The sequence below is a fragment of the Cygnus atratus genome, chromosome 19 (assembly GCF_013377495.2).
Source record: "Cygnus atratus isolate AKBS03 ecotype Queensland, Australia chromosome 19, CAtr_DNAZoo_HiC_assembly, whole genome shotgun sequence".
Taxonomy (NCBI): Eukaryota; Metazoa; Chordata; class Aves; order Anseriformes; family Anatidae; genus Cygnus; species Cygnus atratus.
The window spans coordinates 2,576,392-2,596,526 of NC_066380.1; the positions used below are offsets into that span (position 1 = coordinate 2,576,392).

The 20,135-nt window shown below is 36.9% G+C and overlaps 1 protein-coding gene across 5 annotated transcripts in view; it reads right to left on the minus strand.

Moving 5' to 3' along the window:
- CNTRL (centriolin) overlaps positions 1 to 20,135 on the minus strand; it is a 33,643-nt gene that overhangs the window by 10,807 nt on the left and 2,701 nt on the right. For 3 of the 5 annotated variants that reach the window (XM_035555489.2, XM_050714559.1, XM_035555490.2), the window contains 26 exons: positions 19,612 to 19,742; positions 18,132 to 18,273; positions 17,469 to 17,655; positions 17,180 to 17,373; positions 15,313 to 15,432; positions 14,758 to 14,983; positions 14,210 to 14,319; positions 13,758 to 13,952; positions 11,265 to 11,418; positions 10,391 to 10,611; positions 9,547 to 9,723; positions 8,470 to 8,604; positions 7,319 to 7,464; positions 6,666 to 6,846; positions 5,605 to 5,784; positions 5,136 to 5,315; positions 4,462 to 4,578; positions 3,903 to 4,047; positions 3,267 to 3,406; positions 2,438 to 2,615; positions 1,886 to 2,196; positions 1,358 to 1,566; positions 981 to 1,173; positions 532 to 662; positions 263 to 403; positions 14 to 140 (listed from right to left, as the gene is read on the minus strand). In XM_035555489.2, the coding sequence (XP_035411382.1) occupies positions 14 to 140; positions 263 to 403; positions 532 to 662; positions 981 to 1,173; positions 1,358 to 1,566; positions 1,886 to 2,196; positions 2,438 to 2,615; positions 3,267 to 3,406; positions 3,903 to 4,047; positions 4,462 to 4,578; positions 5,136 to 5,315; positions 5,605 to 5,784; positions 6,666 to 6,846; positions 7,319 to 7,464; positions 8,470 to 8,604; positions 9,547 to 9,723; positions 10,391 to 10,611; positions 11,265 to 11,418; positions 13,758 to 13,952; positions 14,210 to 14,319; positions 14,758 to 14,983; positions 15,313 to 15,432; positions 17,180 to 17,373; positions 17,469 to 17,655; positions 18,132 to 18,273; positions 19,612 to 19,742 (4,371 nt within the window). Of the gene's footprint in view, positions 1 to 13; positions 141 to 262; positions 404 to 531; positions 663 to 980; positions 1,174 to 1,357; positions 1,567 to 1,885; positions 2,197 to 2,437; positions 2,616 to 3,266; positions 3,407 to 3,902; positions 4,048 to 4,461; positions 4,579 to 5,135; positions 5,316 to 5,604; positions 5,785 to 6,665; positions 6,847 to 7,318; positions 7,465 to 8,469; positions 8,605 to 9,546; positions 9,724 to 10,390; positions 10,612 to 11,264; positions 11,419 to 12,481; positions 12,708 to 13,757; positions 13,953 to 14,209; positions 14,320 to 14,757; positions 14,984 to 15,312; positions 15,433 to 17,179; positions 17,374 to 17,468; positions 17,656 to 18,131; positions 18,274 to 19,611; positions 19,743 to 20,135 lie in introns of those variants that run through there. The other 2 variants (XM_035555493.2, XM_035555491.2) reach the window with 2 other exon arrangements.

Genomic DNA, 20,135 nt, shown 5'->3' on the forward strand with positions numbered 1-20,135 from the left:
GATACGGTGTTACCTGATCTTTCAGTCTTTCCAGTTCAGTTTTCTTGCACTGAAGAATGTTTTCTGCTTCTCTGAGGATTTGGAGGTGATGTTCTTCATTGCCTTCTGCAACTTGAACATCACCTTGAAGCTTCTGAAGACTGACAGTGAGAATAAAAGCATGGTGCAGAACAAACAAGAATATAATTAGGCAGTAACTTACCAGAAAAGGTCATGATTAGCATATCTAATATTGTTTAAGGTAAATTTAAGATAAATTCACCTTTCAGTCAGCATTTCTATCTTCTGGTTTAAGGACTGGAACTCAGAGTCTCTTGCAGACACCATTTTGTTGATTTCCTTCAAAATACCTTCTTGTTCCATCTTATGCTGTTCTAAATCCCTTGTATCTGCCTGTAATAATCTAAAGAAACATTTATGCCATTTCATATTAATATTTTAACAGCTCTTCCTCTCCAAAAGCATTATCTTGATATTTGAAAGAATCTTGTTCTTCTCCACATTTAACAGAAATTCACAAGAACAGCGTACCTTAATTGCTGATCCGCTTTCACAAGTTTAATGGCCATTTCCTGAGCCCTTCGCTCCAGCTCCTCTGCCTCAGTTTCAGTACGGGACAAGTGCTGTTTGGCATGATTGTACTTTTGAATAGTGTCTTTAGTCTAAAGCAAAAATTGAAGACTGAGACAACACAATTCCATCTTACCCTTCGCACACCTATAATCTGCAGGTTAGCTGTCTCCTCTTGCCCCAGAAAAAAAAAAAATAGAAGAAAGCATCCTCTTCTTTGGCAAGGACCAAAACATTTTTCTTTTAGCACACGTTATCCCAGGGCTTATTTTAAAATAGAAGCATTTTTAAAAGGCTACAGGTTACCCAAGTAAAAATAAATGGCTTAGACAAAAAGCAGACATTCTCCACCTAAAACAATCTTAACATAACATAAAAATCCTTCTGCACTTAGTTACAGCTTTACATACCTTTCCCCGCGTGCTCTCAAGTTCCACTTCAGCTTCCGAAAGTAGCCTATCTGCCTCTCTAAGCTCTGCTCGTCGTTTTAGAAGTGTCCTCTCTATACATTCAATTTCCTCTGCAATATCTTCCTGACGCTTAAGAGATTTTTCTAACTGTAATTCTGCCATTAGGTTTTCAGTATACCCTTCAATGAAGTCCCTAAAACACCAGGAAGAAAAACATTGCATTAAAATACGAAATGTTAGAGGCCCAGAAGCCTCTTGTAGTTACTCCATTTTATGTACTATACAAGCACATTAACTGTAAAGGTGTCAAAATTGACTAAAAGTTTTAGGTATTTCCACATGCTGACTTTCTACATGTTCTAGTGCAATATTCTTACTTGCGTTTGTTATATTTTTGAGCTGCTCTTCGCAGCTCTGCTACTTCACGTTCCAGCTCTTCTCTTTCGTGCAGAAGATCATCTATGTTTTGATGTAATTTTTCCACCTCATTCTTGCATTTATGTTCAGTTGTCCCTGACCGTTTATCTCTGGATTTCCAAGACTTTAAATGATGCACAGTATCTTCTAACCTTGAGATTTCATTCTCCTACACAGAACAGAAAAACAGGAAAATAAGTCTTAATTTTCCTATTTCAGCCCTCCAAAGCAGGGCTTTGAGACACAGGAGCACCTACAGATAACATACACCAGACTACATACAGAAGACAGAACATTCTTATTAGCAAGCTCTCTCAAATTCAGGATCCTACTAAAAAAGATCTTTTAAAAATGAACTTTTAAATTTGTAGAAGTCAGATATTATTGTTTTCCCTTATTTAAGAAAGCATATAGTAAAAGATGCTCCTGATCTATTCATAAGTCAATTGCCTACAGCTAAACCTGCAGCCTACAGCTCTGTATCTTACCAAATCATGATGTTCAGGCACATTGCAGTGAAGTACTCCAACAGGAATGAGTGGTAGAGTAAAGTTCGGAGGAAGAGGGCCATAAACAACCTGGGCCCCCACAGGAGGAGGGCCATAGATAACAGATCCAGGAGCAATTGAGCCTCCATTTGCAGCTGCAGGAGGAGGGCCATACACCACGGTTCCTTGAGGTACAGGGGCACCATTTGGAAGGGCTGTGTAAATAACTGTACCAGGTGCCGGTACAAAGGCTGGGTCTTCGTGAACACGAGCTTCCTCATTTCCTTTATTATCTTCTTTTGTTTTTCTAGCTTTATGTACAAAAAAAAAGTTACTTTATCACTTTTTAAATGAAACATTTTTCAAATGCACAGTTTAAAGTAATACACAGTATATATACAAAAATAATAAACACTGCTTGAACTAAATAATGAGTTCAGCAGTAAAACATTTGTAATTCACTCATGCATATCAAAAACATTCATTATGAACTCTAAGCAAATCCATGCTTAGTATGCTCCTGAACATTTTGAGACCATGAGACTGACTTACCTTTATCAGGATTCATTTTGTACAACCTACTTCTGACTGGTGAATACACCCAACATCCTCTTGGATTGGGTAAGTCTTCCTTTCTGATTTGACCATGCCCTCTCATAGGCGGGGATGTGCCAGGACACAGTAAACCCACTCCAGAATCTTTTGTGCTGTGGGAAGCAGGAGTTGAGGCCTAAAGAAAAAAAGATGTGTTAGTATGAGATACCCCATTCTACATAATAAAGGTAAAATAATTCATTAGCTGTAGGCATTCTAAAACATTATTTTTTTCAAGAACATGCTATACATAACTGTCTTTCCATATTTCCAAACATTTTGCTGCTTTAAAGAGATCAAATATATTTTCTCATATCATCAAGCAAGTGATATACATAGTAATGTTTTTATAAAAATTGTCCTGTGCTACGGGGGAAAAGAGTCTGAGAACTGTCAGTATGCAGGGCTGTCTTCAACCTATTACCAATATAACAGTAGAAAGTGACCAAAGGAAAAAACGAATAAATAAAAATCCGGATTTGCGTATCTACAGCTTTGCTGGAAACCAACAACAGATGTACGTACTGCTTCCCTTTTAAATTTTTATGTAAATGAATTTACAGTACTGCATTTTGAAGGGTGGCCTCCAAGTCACGTGTTCAGATTCCTATCACTAAATAGCTCTGCAAAGACTTTGTCAGCAGACCTGTTTGTTTACGTGTTGTTTCTGTATTTCTCTTCCATGCCAGTCAATGTTTTTCATAAGTTCTCCCCAGACCTAGCAAGATTATAGTGGACTTTCCCCACATCATATTGCTCTCCACATAATAGGATTTGATTTTCTGACCTGTGATGATGGCATGTAATACCAATATCCCCTTCTTTTCGGTGGATCTGCTATACTGGCGATGTAATCGTTCTGGTATGAAAGCACATTTCTGAGTGCTGCAATTTCATCTTGTAAATTGTCAATTTCATCCTTGTTACCTGTAAATTAATCACATGGTTTTAAAAGCATGTAAGGCTAATAATAAAGCCAGAAACATTCAGAATTTAACTAAATTTACCAGAGGTAAACCGGCAAAGCTAGAAACCGAGAAGTGCTAGGACTGTGGCTGATCCTTAGCCATCCATTTCTTCCATTCTATATATTCAAAGAAGCAAAGACCCGTACACTTTACATAGCCGTACTTTGTGCATTTCAAATGCACTGTAAAAAAATACTGTACATTGGAAATGTTAGGTCTTGCTGTTTTCTTCATATACATAGATACAGAGAATCCACTGAAGCAGAGTTATTTAGGTACTGAATATATGTAACGGTGTAAGAACTGTACAGAAAGGTATCCTGAACAGTTACTTCTCCTACAATAAAATTACAGAGCTCTGAACAGCTTCCCACAAACAGTAAGAAATACGGAGAAGAAAATGAGTTCTTCTGCATTCATGCTTAACTGCAAGAAATGGAGATAAGAGATATTACCTGTCCCGCTGTTATCCAACAACCATCTTAAATGGTCAATTTCTGCTTTCTGTTGCTCCAGAGTGTCATTTAGTTGATCTATTTCAAACTTTTGAGAGCTTGATGCAACATTCTTCTCACCAGCTTTCTCCATTTCATGCTGTAACTATTTTAAATGAGTTAAAATCAAAGCAAAGCACTTCAGTTTAAAGTAGACTACACTAAAGCTTTCAAACAGGCTTACATTTTCCTAAAGAAATGGCCATTTGGCACAATGCACATACTACTTTGATACAACAAAATTGTTCTTCCCATCCTCTCTTATGACTGAGGCTTAAATATCTTTATGTGGCTGTGTATGTTAAGTAAACCTGTCACCTGTTCGCTAAGTCAGATAACCTAGTCAGTAAGGTTTTCACTTTGTTCTTTGCAAGTGTAAAGTGAGGGAAGAACACTGTGACTTGGAGAAACTTGAAGAAAAAGGCTACGGCAGACAACTGAATATGGCAGTCTCAGAAAGTTGCTGAACCACTCTTTTACCCTCCTCATATAATATAGAGGAAATATTGCTCCAACTTACTTGTTCTTCCTTCTGTTTTAGAAGTTGTTGTAACAATTCTATTTCTGCTTCTGCTCGGGCAAGATCCCGAGCTGCACGAGCTGCTTCAACACAGAACTCTTCAGCTTCCTCAAATTCCTAAAATTGAAATTTTATTTTAGCTTTAGTTTGAAAGAATACTTCACAAATTTGCAGGCATATGAAAATTTGTGAAATGCAGACTAATGAGAAACATCATCACTTGTCTGTTCCAGATGGACACTTAAGTTTACGTAAAATATTTTCTCCTTTAACTTTAGCGTTTCTACAAAGTAGATGTTAGTATGTAGCCAGAAATAATTCCCAGTTTTAAAAGCCTGACTTATAAGAACTAAATTCCATATTTTCTTCTATTTGTCTTATGTAACGATGTATTATTTATCGTTTGATTTTCAATTGCTAGAAGATCAAACTTGCCTCTCCCTCACATTCCACCATGCAGCAACATAGCCCGTCCAAACCCAAGTTTGCTCAGACATTCACTTATTATATTTCAAGATAAGACTGTCCAAAGCAACAGCTTCCATGTGGCAGGCCAATTCAAAATAAAGATTTGAACCTGAATTTAAAAGCAACACCAGGACTGCTACCATTATTATGACATTAGAAAGCACTGCTTAATTATAACTAGCAATTAATTATCAATGTTGATTTACCTCAGCTCGTTCCTGATTAATTCTCAGAACAGTCCCATGAAGAGCCTTCAGCTGATTTTTAGCAATGGATAGTTCAGCAGCTGCCAGTTTATCTGAAGTGATGATTGCTCTCTTTAATTCCTTCAGTTCTTTATCTAGACTGGCAAATTGCATTTGTGCCCTGGCATCTTCTAGTTTTTTCTGAAACCAGGAAAACAATAGGATTTATGATAATTTTCAAATAGAAAGCAGCATGGAAGAAAGACTTCCCCACACATCCTATTTTGTATTGCATGTAGAGAAGTATCAGAAAAATACAAAAATAAGGGTTACCAATAAAATTTTAGGAAAAGAAAGGTTATATTTAATTGCCATGTTTCTTCCTGCATTTGATCTGTGTCTTAAAATGCAAAATAATTCAGAAGTTTTTTAATTTTCTTTTCCTGGGACATCAAACACTGTGCATGGACGTGTCCATACTCATTCTTACCCTTTTCTCTAAATCTTCCAGTTGAGCAAGGATAGTCTCTTTTTCTTCGTCTGCCTCTTGGAGCTGTTGATCAGCAAGGCCCTGAATTTCTTCCATGCTCTTTATTTTTTCAAGTAAATGTCGAATTTCATTCTCTAATTGACGGACCTTGTTCTTATTCTGCTTGTTTTCACATTTAGCCTGTAAGGGAAATAAGTTAGAATAAGCAGAATAACTTTTGAGAAGGTTACTGGCTATATTTTTCTCCCTATAATTAAACCCTCTACTGCTTGAGAGACATAGCATTCAGTCCAAATTCTAACTCGCCAAAAAACGAGACAAAACTCATGAACCTGTTAATGACTCCATTGTTACATGAACACCAAAAAGCAGGTCTCTCCTCATTATCCTACAGGTCAAATTAGAGATTGCTTGTGGAAGTTTAAATGCATGTCAAATCCTACTCTTCCAAGCAAAATTTTTTCAAGCTTTATAAAACAGAAACTAACAAAAAATTGCAAAGGAGCACGTCATATCTATCAAATACCTGATCTAAAGCAGTTTAAAGTATAAGCATACTTTTTTATTGTGTTTTTTTTTTTTGGTGCCTTAAAAATACCTTCAGTTTTATCGCTGTCTTCACAGGGTTCTTACGAAAAGAATGGACAAAATATTTCTCTACTTTAAACAGAACTTCACAGTATACACAGCATAGAAGTGGTCAGTTGTTTGTTCTCCTCCTTCAAAAGCTCTTGCCTGCTTATACATTTTTTTAAATAGCAAAAGTTATGACCTGACATACACTTGTGTACACAAGGAAAAAAAAAAATCAAAGCTCTAATAATGGTTAGCATTCCTGTGGGAATCACAAGTAACAGGTGTCCTGCTCTGATGTGAGCTGTTGAACTTGCTTCTGACTAGCACCTGTGCTCAGTTTACCTACTTGTAGTGAAATACTTCTCTGAGAGATGGAGGGAAACAAAGATACACCTGTAATGAAGCTTGATCCTTCAGCTGCAAGTTACATATTTTAGACTAAGTTCAAGTTTTCTTACTCTTGCTTTTGTAGTTTTGATACATGCCTGTCTATATTTTTCCTGTACATCTTCCAGTTTTTCCTGCTGGGATGCAATTTCTTCCTGCAATTGTCTCTGTCTAACCCATGCTTTCTCTTTTTCCCTCTGTGCATCAGCAAGGATGTTATCAAATTCTTTCTGCAGATTTGCAAGGCTTCTCCCCAAAACATCATCTGAATTCCAACATCTGAAAGACAAATAAGCCAGGTTCCAAGACAGAAAACAGTGATTTTAAATTGCAATACCAGATATTGAAACAGTGAAACCTAGTACAATAGTACAAGTTGCAGACATCCAATGTAAATGAAATCAGGTGCAGTACTGCACAGGTTACACTGCACGAGACAGACCTCCACACCCAGCTCTGATTATTCTGTTCTTTGTTTATTCCCATTCTCTGTTGCTGGGGACAAAGGGTAAAAAAAAAAAGTTTGTTCTACCTCTTGCAGTGAAACCCAAGAGGAATGCATATTTCCCTCAGTAGTACAATTACTGAGCTCAGGTGATGCTCTCTTAATTAACCACAGGGTGCTAAATCTCATGTTTGAACTGCCCACACGGTACTCAGCAGGACACAGCGGATGTACCTTGTTGCTCTCATCTACTTACCAATTTAATGTGCACAAATCTAACACTGTTTGTACTTTTATTTTACTCACTTAATCTCTCCTGCTCCTGTCTGAAGCTTTTCCTTGAGTTCATTCATACGAGCTAGGACTTCCTCAGGATGAATCAAGTTGCCAACTGCATGGCTTAGCTGATTCTGAAGATCTTTAAGCTGCTGCTTCAGGAGATTATTGTCTCCCTAAAAAAAAAAAAAAAAAAAAAAAAAGAAAGAAATACATAAATTATTAATGCTTATTATTATTATAAAATTTGAATACCTAACTCTATGTTTCTTTCTGAACAAAGAATCCAACATTTTTTTCCCCAATGTGAGCTGGACCAATATCAACAAAATGAGAACAAGCAAAAATTACAGTGCTAATATCTGGTAAGAATTAATTATAAACTGGTGGTCCTTGTATCCTTTGAGGAGCATGTGAGATAGAAAATGGAATCAGATGTATGCAAAGAAGAACGGAACCCAGACTTCCCACAATGAGGAAAACTGCTCTAATTGCACAGGTTTTTTTCTTAATTTTAAAAATTAAGGAGGCTCCTTTGCCAGGTATATTTTGATAATCTTGAACCCAGTGTACTACTCTTGCCTAAGAAAATCCCATTGACCGAGCCTTTCAGCAGCTTTAGGAAGAAGCACACTTAGTTTCTAATCCCAGGTAAGATGAGGCACTGATCTGTGACACTTTTAAATAGAGGTGTTTCTGAACATCAAGGAATTCATGAAATGCCTAGAAATCCAACGATCACAAGCTGTGTTGCCTATTGTACTTGGATGCCATTACTGTTTTGTGGTAACTGAATAAGCTTCTTCAGGATCACAGCTTTAAACAGATGAAATAAATTCTGCTTTAGGTATTGGATCAGTTTTTCTACTGCACACAAAAAGTTACTGACACATACTGAATGAGGCTTGTGGGAAATAAAGATATATTTAAACAATCTATCAATTCCATTGCAATATAACAGAGCAGCTCTGAAATAATTTCAAATGTCCACAATAGATAAAAGACTATGGTGTAGGGTCTCTGGACAAGAAAATTTAAGGCAGGAAGAGTCATAAGTACTACCGAACTTCAAAACAAAATTTATAAGGAACCCCATAAAATTTTTTTATTACTTTCCCCTAGTGGCAGTGGAAAAGCAGACTGCATATCAGGTAATTTGTTAAGGCAACAAAGTACCTCACCTGCAATTGTTTGAACTGAGTAAGCAGCTTGTAATTTTCTTGTTCCTTCTCTTCTACTAGTTGTGCTTTGGTCAAAGCATTCTCTAATGCTTGCCTTTCTTTTTCAAGTTCAGCTTGCAGAGCTGACAGTTCCATCTACAAACACAGAAAACCTTCAGATTAACAGCCCCACTCCCAGCCTGTCACACAAATATGTAACAGCTGTATTTCTAAAAGAGTAACAGTATGACAACAGCCCCTAAGGAAACAACCATCGCCATATAACAGCTAATATTTCTTAAAACATCATCATCATGAGTGGTATAGCAAATTCTAATACAGACCTAATATGAGCATATCCTACCCATTAGGAAACTGACAGAATTACATTTGTCAGGGTTCTACAGACAGCTTCCAAGTTTTCCCTGAATCACCAAGACTTGGAAGGGTTGGAGACAGAAGCACTTTGTGTTGCATTTTCATGTCCTCCTGCAATCTGGAACCTGCAGGTGGAATAAATCTTTCAAGAAAGACAGAAAAAAAAAAGGCCACCACCACAAAATAAGTTCATTTCTGATGAATGGAAACTGAATCAAGATGGTAGTCACCATCCATCACTGTGTGTGAATCCATATGAGGATCACCAACAGGAAGATAAAATAGAAATGTACAGATTAAAGCATATATTGGTTTTCCCCATCAGAAAGCTATTACTTTGTGTGTAAAAAAAAAAAACCCCTATAAATCTCAATTTCTAGTAGAAAAAGCAACAGTGGCCAATTTCTCCTGCTACATTTCACAGTACTGCTTCAGTATTATTTCTTTGACATGTGTGCATCTCTTTCCAAAAAGACACTGATAATTATTTTCCTTTGAATATGGTAAATAAACTCTACTGAGGCTACAAATACTTTGTACCTCTCTTCAATGCAAGGTTACAAGTCCTAGTGAACTGGTAGCTTCCATTTCAGGACACATCTAAACCAACAACTTCTTGCAAAGGAATCAAGGTTGGAGACAAGGTATGGAGGAAAGGTTCCACCCATACCACTAGCCCAGCTGGTTATCACCTTGGCAGCAGTAGAGCTCTGTTCTTACCTGGCTAAGTTGTTTCAGTCTTTCCAATTCTTCCTTTTGCTGATTGGCTTCAATGTCTCTGTCTCTTAGCTGGGCTTCCAGTTCAGCCTCATAGGCACTGACATCCCTTTGTGCATCTCTAAGTGATTCGTTTATTTCTCGCTGCTCTTGAAGTGCACCTTCTAGCATTGCTATTTCCTGGAATTTTACATTAATTTCAGAAATATAGACACAGGAGAGACAAGATTTCTTCAGAGTACATTGCCTCTCTTTCTCAGGAACTCAAAGTAACTGCTGTAAAGTCAAAATAGAGCCACTAACTCTAATCACCAAACATTTAAAATTTAATCCTAGATAGCACTACTATATATAAAGGTCAGGTCAATGATGCTACTGTGACAGACTTTGCATAAAGTCTGCACACAAGTTAAAAAGGTGTAGCCTAAAGTGAAACGTGCCTCTGGTATTAAGGTTTACATAATACTTATCAGGATACTAAGACAGACCTTTAAGTAGCTGGATTACAGGACTGATGTATGGTCCCTGGGCTAGTGTCCAGTTTTCACTAACGCAATTCACTATGACAGTGACTGCAAGTACATTTTCAGTAATGTTTGAAAGGTAGAGTCTACATTTTTAAGAGATCTTCTATAAAGTACAGATTTACTGTCTGCCTCTTGCTACTGGCTTGAAAGGCCCCGTTCTGTTCTTAATGTGCATGGGCACATCTGACTGAAGTTACGCTACCAGAAAATAAATTTGTCCAGAGAGCTATGTTTTGACATTTCTTATTTGATTGCTTGCTTAGTTTTAAGTTTACTCTTAGTAGTCTGAACTTGGGAAGAAACATAGTACTAAGCCTTACTTTTTTCATATTTTCTGCATCCATGGCAACTACTTCCAGGTTATTTTTTTCCTCCTGTAGATCTGTCAATCTTTGCAGCAAAGATTCTTTATCTTTCTGCAGCTCCTTACATTCATCATTGGCCTGTTTTGCTTGGCTTTTAACACTTTCCAGGTATTCCTGTAATCCAACGATAATGCTTTCTAAATCCCTTTTCAGTGCTTCATTTGTTGCTATTTGACCTGCAGAAATGCAAAATGAATTCAAAATAGCGAAGACACCATGCTTACTTACAAAACACACAAAACTGCCATTCCTAATCTTAAACTGTTTACCTACTGGAATATGAAGTAAGAAGCAGCTAGAATTCAAGCAGAAAATGCCTGCGTTGTGTTTTTAAAGGCTAAGAGTTCCACTATTAGTGTACTCACCTGACCACTGGAAGAGCTGAAAAGAACCTGCATCCCAACCCCAGCTTCCTTCTAAAATGGCATCTTTCTAAAAGATTTTTTTTATTCATGTTCTTTTCTGGGACATTTACTTTCACATAGGTTATTATGTATACAAAATTGCAGATGACAAGGATACATTTAGTAATCAACAAACCACTCAGCTCAGACTTGATCAAGAGCCCTCCTGCCTCAACATTTTGATCCTGAACCCCAGAGCAACAAACCACTTAGTCAAAGCAACTGTTTGCTCCTCCCACCTTCCGAAAAAAAAGAGAAGGGAAGAAAGAAAAACAAACACACATACACACTACCTAGATCAGCTGGGAATAGTTTTTAACCTACACACTCTGTATTTCTTTGAAGCAAAGAAAAGCAGAACTGATTCCCCAATTCAATTACCATCTTATCCTAAATACAATACTGTAAGACAAGGAAAAAATTACCATCAGTGAGCTGCTGCTCCAAGTCCTTGATTTCCTCAGTTTCCTTAGCAATCCTAGAGAGCATGTCATCCAGGCGACTCTCAAGCTGTTTGTAATGTTTGTTCATTACATCCAGCTGCTGTTCTTTACTTGCTTTTTGAGCTTTCATATGAGCCTGTAAATTAGTTGGAAAGGTCAAGTGGGTCAATGTCAGCACCAATTAAAGAAGTCAACTCTCTATTTTAGTCAGTTCTGCACTGTCTCACTATCATTAGTGAAAGGCACAAGCACAACGTATCTTCTGGAGTTTGGTTTTATTTGTTTGTGTTCCTCTTTACTACCTCACAAAGAATCCCAGGTAGGCAAGTAATGTGTGGCAAACAGCATGATCAGGTACAGTTTCCCCCCTTGCCCAGGCATGATGAATCAGGCATGCATTTACAAGTTCGTATTCATGGCTGCTAGCTTTTTCCACACCTCTATTTTCTGCTCTACTATTTCCTGTTTCATTCAAAAACTGACACGACTTTCCCCAGAAGCTTTATCCTGTCATCCTGCATTGCCTTCATGGTAGTCATGCTTCAGAACATGTCAGGTCATCACCTGAAGGAAAACACTGAACAACCAGCAAGTCATGCCAACTTTGTAGCTAAGGTTTACATAAAGCAAAATTGTTTTTGTTTTTCTGGGAAATACACCAATTCCACACTTCACACAGACTTTGACCAGGACTTCACACATTTAGGATAAATTTAACTGATTATTTCAATTGTATACAAAGCTAGACTATAGACATAACATACTGCTACATGTTTCTCACTAGATGAAGTTACCAACAACTTAAGTAACAAAAAACTTGGAAAAGTACATAATTTATGCTGCCATGATAGCCAGCACCTTTCCTCTTTCTACTCAAAAAAGACATAGAGCTCACAGTAGGAATTTAAAAAGACATACTCTCAGAAAAATCACTTATAGAAGTAACTTTATAACAAAGCACTTGGTAAAAAAAAAAAAAATGTATTTTCCCAATTTTAACGTATTAAAATATGAACGTTAGAAGTAGCTTATCGAATTAATACAGTTCAACCTGCCACCTGTTAAAAACAAACTAACGTTCAGCTTTCAAAAGCGAGATTTCAGCAAGTAAAACGGGCGGCGAGGCGCCGCTGCTGAGTCACTTGGCCGCAGCTGCAGACCGCCCCGGGAGCCCCGTTTGAAAAACAACAAGCACTCACATACAGCTCGCCCTTTGTCTGCTGCCTCCGCGGCCGGAACACGACGCCGCACCTCGGGGCTCGCTCCCTCAGCCGGGCGGCACCGAGCACGGCGGGGCTGAGCCCGCAGAGCCCTCAGCGCGGGGCGACCCGGGGGGGCCGGGCGGGCCCTGCCGCCGCTGAGGCGATTGGGCGGCCGCGGTCCCCGCGCCCTGACTGGAAGCGGGCGGCGGCCCGAGGGGCCGGGCGGCTCCCGGGGAGGGCCGGGCCGAGGGGCCCGCAGCACGGGCCGCCCTCCCGTTACCCGACCGCGGGGGGGAGAGGCGCGGATTTTGAAAGCTGGAGACGGGAGCCGAGCCTCGAAGTTCTTTCTTTGCATGCCTAAAAGCCTCAAGCTGGCCAGGAAAAGCTCTCATTTTAAAAGACAAGCGCTTTTTTTTTTAATATTAAAATTAATTTTAATTTAATAGTTTCATAAGTGTTTACTGTGTCTGAACACAGTAAATGGCTCAGAAATCCAGAGTCTTGCTTCCATAGAGATGGAAAAAGAAGCTAGAGCTCTTGGCACACCCTTGCGACCTCAAGACCTTGTTGAATCTATCAGTAACAACAGAAGCACCTACAACAGCTGAGGAAGGTTATTAGTCCCTGCCAAAAGGACATGATAAATCTTTTCAGAATTAGAACTATTTCTTGAAAGTTGATTATAGTTTTGGATACCAGACTGTTGCAGAAAGCCACAGCTGTTGCTGCCTGGAATATCAATACCAGCTGTCACCACTCCATCCAGGTCAGCTTCATCTGCCACTCCAGAGATGTTTTCTAGGCCCGCCACTTGCAAGCCCACTTTAGTGCCAATGCAAGAGCTCTCAGACAGAGCAGGACTTCAGCTACACGCCTACAGCAGTTACACAGACCTTTCTAAGGCTTTAAGGCCAGATTCTATGAAGAGATGTGTGACTTCTGTTACAAAGGAATTCTCTCCTTCCAAGGCTCTGCACAGCATGTTTTTGCAAAGCATAAAGATCTAGTTCTTAACATGACGTACAGCAGCTGCATTGAAAATCGGTTGCACAAGTGTTTTATAATCTAAAAAAATAGTAAATATTGAGTTGTACGTTTGAGTAACAGCTAAAGCAAAGTGTCCTAACCACTAAAGAAATTACTAAATAGCAAAATAATGTCTATTTCATGAATTATATAACTGAATGGTAATCAGTTAAAATTGCCTTTACTACATTTCTCAGTACATGAATATATGTAGTAGAGAAAAATGCAAGATTTTGGTTTTACTCACGTGTCTTGGATCTTTAGGATTTACAGAAGCAAGAGAACTCTGCAAGTCTTCAAGCTCTTTCTGTTTTTTCCCTATTTCTCTTTTCTGTTTCTCCATTTGTTTTTCCAGTTCTAAAGCTTCGTTGCGTAGCTGATGCAGGATTTGTATCCTTTTGCTCAACTGCTGCTCCAGACCTTCCTTGTTGGCCTGTGAGATCTGGAGACAGCATTAGGAGGTTGGGTAAAACAAACTGGAAATATGACTTTTTTAAATGTTGTCAATCGGTTAAATCAGACTGGTAGTTTAGCTTAACAGGTTGTCTAAATATGACCTACTCATTATTTTGAATCCTCATTGTACACGCATACACAGCCCATTTAAAAAAGGATGGGGAGAAAAACACTGCTGTTTTCTACATAAACACAGTTGCAAACACTTTCAAATGCTAATCACTTAGCAAGTCCTTTGCGCACCTTTTTCTGAGACAGAGCATCCTCCAGTTGTCTCAGTTCCCCTGTTACTTTCAGAACTTGTTGCTCTGCATTTCCTATTGCACCTTGCAGTTCTTCTAATCTTCTCTGTGCTGTAACCCAAAAAAAGTATTAATATTCCATACAACATTGATACACGTTTTCTATTAACATGTTAATCAGAAAACACTTCCTTAAACAGGGATAATCAAAGCTGATATACTATGATTTCTCAAAGAAAAAAAAAAGTCTAACAAGCTTTTAATGTGATTGATACAATTAAATTGATGCATCAGATATGAGACGTGTCCAACATTCTCTTTTCTATATTAAAATTTAATCTTTTCATAATTAATTATCTTAAAATAATAGCAAAAAATTGTTACGATTTTGACCCAAAAGACATAAAGGACATGGCTGAGAGGTTACAGCAATTACATCCTTTGACATTGTTATCATTCTCATGTCAAATCCGTGCCAAAAGTTTCATCAGTGGAATAAACATTGCTACATGTATTTTATTTTTATTTCATAAAAAATAAAGCTTTTACCTGAATTAATCTTTTTCTCTTTTTCCTCCAACTGTTCATCTAGAGTTTGAAACTGCAGTTTCAGCTGAGATTTCCTACACAAATCATCTTCGTCTAGTTGCATTTTTCCACTCTCCATCTGCTGAGCTTTGTTAGCAATATAGCCTTCTCTTATGAACATATTTCTTTTATATCTGGCCTTACCAATGTATGGGCTTTCACCAGGTACATTATCAAGTTCAATATCCTGAAATGTATAAATCAGTTACATATAAATGTTACGTCATTTATACATCTATCTCAGAAACATCTCAGACTCCCCTCATTCAGGCATCTTTACAAAGATCATTTTAATTTTGAAAGTGACTAATATTCAACACATTAAATAACACACAATTTAGATCAAATCATGTAACATGATTTTAAAATGAGATTTTTTATATTTTACAACTAATAACTCTTTATAGAGCAGAATCTATTAGAATTATAGAAAAGCTATAAAGTTTGATATCTTCTGAACAACTGAAAAACCAAGAGAAAAAGGAATGAAGAAACCCATTATTTTAAAATTATTACCTCTGATGGAAAATAACTTAATGGCTCAAATTTTGCATCAATCTTGTAAAATGCCAGTTCCTGCTCCAATTCATACTGCTTCTGGCAAGCTCGGGTTAGCTCCTTTGTTTTCTGCTTTAGCTAATAAATCAGTAAGCAAAGTAAGTTGATTTCAATCAAGTATCATCATTATCACGTACATTTCAATTCAGAATAGAGGATGGCAAAGACATCAACTTCAAAACAAAGTTCACATTAGAGAAAGGTAAGATGGTATATTTAGGGTCAAGAATATCACAAAGTACAACTTCATTACAAGATACAACATGACGACTAAGATTAGTCAAGAATCCCACAACATAACACAAATGATCACATGAAAGGCCTCTTAAGTTTACGTGCAGAGGTTTGAAAGTAAGTTTTTCACTAACTTTGGAAAAAAAATAATTTGGGTACAATTCTTTTGTAAAATCTATGCCACATACTGAATATATTTACTGCTACAAATGAGCAATGAGAACTCATTCCTAGCAGTCACTGTAAGAAGAAAAAAAAAACAGTTATCTCAATTATCAAGCGTATATCCATACTTAACCTTGTGCTAGTTGGGTGTTTTGTGTTTTTTGTTTGTTTCTTTGTTTTTAAAAAAAGGTCCATCATGTGATTCCCTTTTTAAACCAACTTTTCATGCTGAATACCTGAGGGAGAACATGCAGCAAGACTCCAATACACAGTGGAAAGCAAAACTAATGGAGGAAAAGAAATAGAATAGAATGGAATAAAGCAAAGGGTTAAAGAAAGATTTTTAAAGAACAACATATGTCATGCAAAAAATAACTGCTTAAGAAGAAAAAGACTGTACCCCAAAACACTGGATGCGGTGTCACTGGAACACTTTATACGATGTTCCTACTTTATTAACATGCAAAAAGTTCTAGAAATGAAAATAACCATGCAACTCAGGAGCACAGGGGGGCTACCTTCAGTGAGGAATAAAGGCTCTGCGGAAAGGGAACTGTGACAAATCAATACACCAGCTAAAGGAAGAAAGAAGCGAGCAAAGTTTGTCATCCAGAGGGTAAGAGTGGGTTAAGCTGCAAACTATCTGCTGCTAAATCTCACTATACAGAAAACTACATTTTAGAAATAGGCTGCTGGTTAGCGTGTTCACAAAAGAAACAGCTCAATAAATATTAGCAATAGAGAATCTGAAGGATAAAATTGTAGAGGACAAGTTTAACAAGTAAGATTAAAAGCCAAATATTAGGCAAGTCATTCACAACTGAGCACTCTTAAATCAACGGGACTTTTTCCAGGGCCCCTGTACGAGCCTTGCATTTTATAGCTACCAATGAAAGACATTTATTATACATAAGATTTTAGGATGATGTAAAGAAAGTACAAGCAAACTAATGGGCATTACCTGAAATAATAATCATCAAGTGGTTATTACTGGCATGCAACATGTATGCCTTATACCTTGTTCTTATAAAAGTATTTAATCTCTTTCCCTTATTACAGCAGCATTTTGAAGTCTGAACAACACAGGCAATTTAGTATGTCAACAATTTAGCAGCTAGAGGATGCTTAACCTTTCATCAATTGAAAAAAAAAATTAAAGAAAAAAATGACTACAGGCCAAAAAAAAAGTTACTATATAAATTACGAGATTGATACTGACTACTTGTTCAATATACTTACTTTTTCCACAAAAAGAATATCAAAGACATTCTATAAAAAGTTGAAGGGTCGTAACTTTTGTCTCCCAAAATACTGACTTCTCTTGATCTTTAACATAAACCTACAGCCATTTGAACTCTCCCATTGACATCTATTTCTGACAACAAAACTATTCCAAATATATACTTAGTGCAAGTGATTACCTTACCAATTCATTTTTGGTGTCCACATCCCTTTGTAGATCTTCATAGCTTTGCTTCTGCTGCAAAGTCTTTTCTTTCAATGATCTGTTGACTTCATCTTGATGGTGAAGTTGTTCAAGCACTTTGGACTGGTTAAGCTTAAGGTTCTCCATCTCCTTTACTGTGTTTTCCAACTCTCTTTCTAATTTTTCTATCTCTTCTGAAAAATGAAGCAAAAAAAATTTTACGATAGAAATCTTTTCCAGCTAAACTTTTTTGGTGTCATTCACTACACTTCTATCATAGCTTTATTACCTAAATTAAACCTCTTTAAAGCTTCCTGCCTGTCATTATTTGTCACTGTCTGTCCATCCAAGTTTTCCAGCGCTCTCAAGTGGAATATGGTGTACAAGCGGTAGTGAGGCAGACTTGCAACTGGATTATCAGCAAGGCATAGAGAAGTCAGATCTTGTAGAGGCTTTAGTTTAGCTATATCATGAAGCTAGATCAAAGACAAATGGTACAATGATTAGACATCCTTCCAAGAACAATTGAACTGAATTAACTGAATTTCTGACTGTATAAAATGTTATATGTTAGATCTATATCATCCATTTTGATGTTTATGATAAACTGGAAACTCTAAAAACCTACCAAAATACACAGTACTATGACTAAAGTAAGTTCCTAAAATCAAATTTTTTTTTTCCTCCATGAAAAAAATACCACTGCAAAGAGAACAAATGTCATCAAGCTTGACCTTGGAAAGTCCAAGATCACAGGGTCTGTGGATATACACAACCTTCCATTGTCCCAGACTAGTTCATGAGACAAGTGAACTTTTATTGTGTGGAATACTCAAGTCTTGTTTCTTTCTCCTCCTAAATACCATGACTCCTTTAGAAACTGTATTATTAAGTAAATTCATTTCATAGACACCCTCTTGTAGATGCAAAACATGGAAATTAAGTCACTTACTGATGATACTTTATTCTGTTTCAAATTAAGGATGCGCAGGGATCTCAGTTTCTTTCCTACCCACACAGGAATATGTTCAATTTCATTCCCTGCAAGGTTCATCTTTTGTAGATTATGCATATGTTCTATGCCTTCAATCTTACTGAAAATAAGAAGAAAAGTATAACTCATCATGATGCATACCAAATTTACAGTGCAATTGAGGCAGTACGGACAAACTACAGCAAAATCTTTCTCAACTAATTGCCATTCAAAGAATAGCAAAAAACAGTTGCTTGCTGCAATGGTCTGACAAATTAAATGATATTACACCAGCTTACCTTCAAGTGCTATGCTAACGCCAAAAAAAAAAAAGGCAAGAATTTGTTGGTGGCAAAACCTTAACTTTTACACCTCTTCCTTATGACATTAAAAGCATTATTTAAATGTGGGACAATACCATTTTAGTATACAAATCTTGCTCTTTTTCTTCTGAGAATGCCATTGCACACTTAAGCGACACAGCTGAACCAAAATAAAAGGGTTTATTTTTCTTCTCCAGACAAAAGCAAGAATCAACTGTAAACTTACAGTGTACAGAACTAAATTTTTTAGTAGTACACTTAACCACTAACAAGGAAAATATACTGAGTTTTAATTTCCTTGGGTGTTGATCTAAAGATAAATGTCATAACAAATTAGGGTTGAACGTGCTCTTGTTGATCTATTAATTTTGAGTAGAAACCTATTGTACATAATTAAAATCTGAAAATGTACAGTGCTAGCTAAAAGCTACTATGACCTTTTCAGTTCCTGATAAGTGAGGAAGTTGTGTGAATGCAATGTGTAGAAATGCTAGTGTCTTGCTTACTTAATATTGTTAACTTCTCTACTGAAATTGCAACTTCTCTACTGCAAAGTCAGTCATGTAAAGATCATAATTCACTAATAAAAAAAATTACAGGAAACAAAGATGTTTGCTATTGCTTGAACCATGACTCTTCCGAATTTTTTACACTATTCAGAAAAGATACTAGACTCTTGAAACAGTGAAAGTGAAAAAACAATTTAGTGAGTTTACAGCCTGCCTGATCAGGTCCATTCAGCTTCCTCTTCCAAAGAGAAACTTCCTGTACTATGGGTAACAATATGCAGTACAAGTTTAATTAAATTGGGATATTGTATGCTTTTCATTATGGTATCTGGAAACTTTTATTTCTGGCTTGGTTTCCTAGGAAAACATTTTTAACTGAAGCCTTGGTATATTAACAGCACTTCCCTGAACTATTTCTCCTTCAAATAGCTTTCTGAGGATATTTCATAGGAACTTGTGATTTTTAGTAAGAGCTCACCAAAGCATTATGGTCTTGCCATCCAACTGATGGGAAATTCAGTTTAACTTTTCACACTTCAGAGATCTCATTTAAACAAAAAGAGAACGACAGCTTTAATAGTTTTGGTAAGATATGATGAGATTAAATGATTAAGTGTTTCTGCTTACCTGATTTTGTTGCAAGACAAATTGAGCTCACGCAACTTCAACAGTTTATCCAACTTTTCAATCTTCTCTATTTGGTTGTTGCTAAGATTTAGTGTCTCTAGTTTAGAGCACTTTTCCAAGTTTTCTATATACTAAAGAATAGAAAACATGTGACTTAGCATTGCACTTTATTTCTTTAAATGAGAAAGGCAGATTTCCATTTTTACCAAACACATTCATTAAAAAAATGCAAACTATTTCTAACGTTATTAATCACTTTCATTGTTGCACCCTCTTTTAACTAACAGCCTTACATAGTGTTGGAGGAGTAAAACTAGATTCTAAGTTTGCAGTAGACCAATCTACACAAAAGCGAATTTGCTATAAAGAACCCCGACTAAAATAACAGCACAATCCAAAAATTAAGAAGTTTACACAGTGTTCTCAACTTTATTCAAATTGATCCATGGTTTCTTCTTTTGCACAAGTCTCCATTGACATTCTCTCTATATATACATATTTTTTATTTTTACAGAAGCTTCTAT